The sequence below is a fragment of the Garra rufa genome, chromosome 9 (genome assembly GCF_049309525.1).
Source record: "Garra rufa chromosome 9, GarRuf1.0, whole genome shotgun sequence".
NCBI lineage: Eukaryota > Metazoa > Chordata > Actinopteri > Cypriniformes > Cyprinidae > Garra > Garra rufa.
In genome coordinates, this window is record NC_133369.1 from 37622889 (window position 1) to 37627657 (window position 4769).

At 33.3% G+C, this 4769-nt stretch overlaps 1 protein-coding gene across 2 annotated transcripts; it reads left to right on the plus strand.

The window, feature by feature from the left end:
* The first annotated feature begins 463 nt into the window (after positions 1-463).
* On the plus strand, positions 464-4335 carry nppcl (natriuretic peptide C-like). Of its 2 annotated transcripts, none has more exons than XM_073847502.1 (3): positions 464-766; positions 2772-2901; positions 2995-4335. In XM_073847502.1, the coding sequence occupies exons 2-3, from the start codon at positions 2803-2805 to the stop codon at positions 3292-3294; spliced, it is 399 nt and encodes a 132-aa protein (XP_073703603.1). In that variant the 5' UTR covers positions 464-766; positions 2772-2802; the 3' UTR covers positions 3295-4335. The 2 variants fall into 2 exon arrangements, with proteins under 2 accessions (XP_073703603.1, XP_073703602.1); XM_073847501.1 differs by having other exon boundaries at positions 466-766; positions 2669-2901.
* Positions 4336-4769: the final 434 nt, after the last annotated feature.

The following is a 4769-nucleotide window of genomic DNA, read 5'->3' on the forward strand; positions in this document are numbered from 1 at the left end:
AGAAATGCCTTTTTCCTATTCAAACAGACACTGAAAGCTCTATATATCTCCTTGAGTTAAGTCCACTAAAAAAGTGTTGGCCTCCTCTCAACAGACACAATATTCTGCCAGCCGGCGGTGCTTTTGGCAGCCAAAGTCGCACCTTGCAAACAGAAGGATGTGAGGAGACAAGGGACGGATGGATGAGGAATGAAAAAAGGAAGGATGAGATCATTTAAAGCAGAGGGCGGAGGGAGACGACACCTGGTTGTGGTGCCCTGTGTTTGTGTCACGATTTCTTTTTTTCGCCGTGTGCGTGCATATGATGTCATATTCCAGGCAGAAGGTGGCATCCCCTGCCTGATCACCTCGACAACATCAAACACCCCCTCCGTACCTCTGACATCATCCCAGACACATCAAGATAATAAGGTGCATTTGCGTATATGTGAAGCATGGAGAGAGAGAGAGAGAGAGAGAGAGAGAAAAGGCAGGGAAAAGAGGTGTGTGTTGAGGAAGGGGGGTGGACGGTTAAAGCATATATAGACACCTCATCCTTACTATTAACATGCTCATCCAGCTCACGAAAAACAAACTGACATACAAACACCACTCACTCGCTTTAAATCCAATTCCTGCACACAGAGGAAGGAAGAGAGTGGAGAGGGAAAGACAGGGATGCTCTTAGCAAGTGCCAAAAACTGAGCAGAGAGAGAGAAAGAGAGACAGAGGGATGGAGGACTAGAGCATTCAGGCAGGTTTTTAAAAGCTCCCCGAACTATTATTGGTGAGTAAAACAATTTGAAAACTTTATCTTTTTATTTTCATGTGAAATTTATGGTAGCATGTTAAACAGTGCAGATTTTTACTTTGAAACTTAGTTTAAGAACTGAGAATTATAGTAGTAAGATGGCATTACTTTATAAATATAAAATACTTTGCATTTTTGCATGTACTTTATTAATTCTAAATTATTTTCTGCACAGCATAAGGGCGAATTCCATTAAACCCTGGCAAGAACATAAGAATATAATAGTGAATAATGAATAGAAAATGAAGGATATTTTTATGATCATTAAGGAACAGTTTTTGTGACATTATTTTCATGACAATTAAGAACTCCCTCAAATTGTCATTACCATAATGCAGAAATAAAGAAATAAAAATAAATGTAAAAAATGTAAAAAAAATATTGCTATAATGTATCAACATGTTTTACATGTTGAAGTATAAATATTTTATAGTAGTTTTATATTTTATATAGTGCTGACTTTATGCTTTATGCTAATTTAAATATAAAGTCATTGACATTTTTTGTGTAATACAGTAAAAAATGCATTAAATCAATCTAATGATAATCATTTTAGGAATTACCAAAACAAACAAACAAACAAAACAGTAAAGTAACAAATTATTTTATTTTATTTTATTTTATTTGTTATATTTGATTTATGTGAGATTAACCTATTTAAATGTATTTACACGAAAATAATGTCAAATTTCTATTTATTTTATTCAACTTTTTGCTTTTAATTTATCTGTGGGATTAACCTTTAAAAGATATTTACTTGAAAAATTGTCAAATTCCAAATAAATATTATAATCAACAGATATATTTTGTATAAGTAAAATGTCTATTAAATATATTTTATTTATTTTATTTTATTTTATTAGTTAAGTTCATTTTATTTTATCTGTGAGATTAACCTACTTAAACAGAATTTAAGGGGAAAATGTATTTACATGAAAATAATGTCAAATTCCAAATAAATATAATGATCCTAAAACGGATTTATTTTTTTAGATGTAAAATATCTTATTTTTATTTTGGTGTGCAGCGTGACCTGCTTTTATTTATTTTATTTTATTTTATTATTTTTAATTATTATTATTATTTTAATTTATTTGTGAGATTAACCTGTTTAAAATGTGTTTGCATGAAAATAATGTCAAATTCCTATTTTATTTTATTTTATCTTTGAGATTAACCTATTTAAAATATATTTACATTAAAATAACGTCAAATTCATATTAATTTAATATAATTTTATTTTTTATTTTAATTCATTCGTGGGATTAACCTATTTAAAATGTATTTACATGACTATTTTTTTTACAACTAATGTTAAATTCCAAATAAATATAATGATCCTAAAACTGATTCCTTTCTTGGGGTAAACTATCTTATTTTGGTGGCCATTTTATTTTAACTGTGATACTAACCTATTTAAATAATGTCAAATTACTATTATTTTATTTTATTTTATTTTTAACCGTGAGATTAAACTAAATGAATTCAAATGTATTTACAGAAAATAATATCAATTTCCAAATAAATATAATGGTCCTAAAACAGATTTATTTTCTAGATGTAAAATATCTTATTTTTATTTTGGTGTGCAGTGTGACCTTTTTAATTTTAATTTAATTTAATAATTTAATTTATTAGTTGTTTAGTTTAGTTTAGTTTAGTTTAGTTTAGTTTAGTTTAGTTTAGTTTAGTTTAGTTTAGTTTAGTTTAATTTAATTTAGTTTAGTTTGCTTTTGTTTCTTTTCCAAGATGATTTCGTTCTGAAATCTGAAAAGTATCTAGGTAGCTAAATTATTCAAAACTGTTTATTGCACAACATAACCTAACCTATTTGTGTTTCATGTGTTTCTTTGTATGTATGTGTATTGTTTTCTGCAGATTTTGTGTCTTTTTATCTCCATGCTTCTCTCTTCTTTATCTGTGTTTGAGTGTGTTCATCTAAATCTGTTCATTTAAATCTATCCATACCGACTCACATTAGCAGTGTATTTGGGGCCATTATCACTCGCACCATGCTGTGCTCCTCTGTGTTTGTGGTGCTTCTAGTCCTTCTGGCCAATCCAGTGCCGGGCCACACACGAACCCTGCACACCCCTGACAAAGCCATGCAGGTGGGCTTCCTCACAGGACTAAACACATTTTTTTGACGAGCAAATACATTGTAGCCTGTCATTAAAAAAAAAATTCCTGTCTCCACTATGCAGGTCATCGAGCAGTTCCTTGATCGCTACAATGACCTTTTGACCCTTGATGATCTTGAGAACCTCACGAGTGACCAGTCGGAAGAGCCCATGCAGACCTTCAGCTCTGGGCTGAAGGTGGCAGAATATCCTAAGTGGATTGACATACCCGTGCAGAGTGACAACGCCTGGCTCCGCCTCTTAAAAGGGGCTTTGGCCAATCAGAAGCGAGCGCCACCAGACCGGTTACGGAGGGGTTGGAACAGAGGCTGTTTTGGCCTGAAACTGGACCGGATCGGCTCTATGAGTGGCCTCGGCTGCTAATAATGAACTGAGATTTGAACCGAGATGATGAGATGACTGTTGTCCTGCTTAGCTTTAGGTAGAGGTCATCACCAAACTCTGCTCTGGTTTGGGACCGTGGGGAAAGAGCCGTACAAAACTAGGTGGACAAATTCATTATATTGTGTATTTCAATATACTTATTTTTACATTGGATTTGAAGTGACATGTTGTTTAACGGTATTTGTATATTTATTTCTTAATGAAGGTAACAAGAATTAAAGGAGTAGTTCACTTTTAGAACTAAAATGTACAGATAATGTACTCACCCCCTTGTCATCCAAAATGTTCATGTCTTTCTTTCTTCAGTCGTAAGGAAAATATGTTTTTTGAGGAAAACATTTCCGGATTTCTTTCCACATAATGGACTTCTATGGTACCCCCGAGTTTGAACTTCCAAAATGCAGCTTCAAATGGCTCTAAACGATCACAGCCAAGGAAAGAAGGGCCTTATCTAGCAAAACGATTGGTTATTTTATAAACAAAAATACAATTTATATACTTTTTAACCTCAAATGCTCGTCTTGTCTAGCTCTGTGTGTACTCTGTGCAGAGATTATAAAGTATATAAATTGTAAATGTTTTTAGAAAATAACCGATCGTTTTGCTAGATAAGACCCTTCTTCATCAACTGAGATCATTTAGACCCCTTTGAAGCTGCATTTAAACTGCATTTTGGAAGTTCAAACTCGGGAGCACCATAGAAGTCCATTATATGTAGAGAAATCCTGACATAATTTTTTTACGACTGAAGAAAGAAAGACATGAACATCTTGGATGACAAGGGAGTGAGTACATTATCTGTAAATTTTTGTTCTGAAAGTGAACTACTCCTTTAAGTGTTTACTGGTTCCTTGAGATGTAGATGAGATAGAATAATTTTGATAATCTGCTAGTAGCTAACTAGTAAGTACAGATCTTTAATGTCTCAGTCTCAAAAAAATGCATGGTTTATAGAACATAAACATATACTGCTCACCTTCTGTACTTTTTGCATGAATAAAATTTCTCCCACGTCATGTATCTTTTTGTTTTCTGCATGTGTCTTAATTGCGTTTCCTGACCGTTAAGTGTTTTTATTATGCTTTTCTAAATTCAGGTTATCCTTCATGCGTTCTCCCACACACTGCAAATCAACAAGTTCATGGGCTGCAAATATGCAAATGGAGGAATGTGACAGGATTTTCACAGTCTTAATCAGCTCCTATTGAACAAAGACATGCAGGCTGACACACATCCATATTCTGTGATGAGGAGTGGGCAGTCGAGGGTTTAGTGGTGGATAATTGAGGTGTATGTGCATGATAGTTTTAGCTTTTAAGGAATTTACTGAACAATATATGATGTGCTGTTTACAATTACTGTAAGTGAATTTAAACGGCATCACTTTGCAGAAACTTTTCTTCTTCTAAAGCTGAGAAGGAGCTGGTAGTCCTGCATATACAACAATTACCATT

Bases quoted from the DNA above. Each gene is read 5' to 3' on its own strand.
- nppcl (XM_073847502.1), top strand. From the start codon at position 2,803: ATGCTGTGCTCCTCTGTGTTTGTGGTGCTTCTAGTCCTTCTGGCCAAT. The intron at 2,902-2,994 runs GTGGGCTTCCTC...TCCACTATGCAG, and splicing joins CCCCTGACAAAGCCATGCAG to GTCATCGAGCAGTTCCTTGA.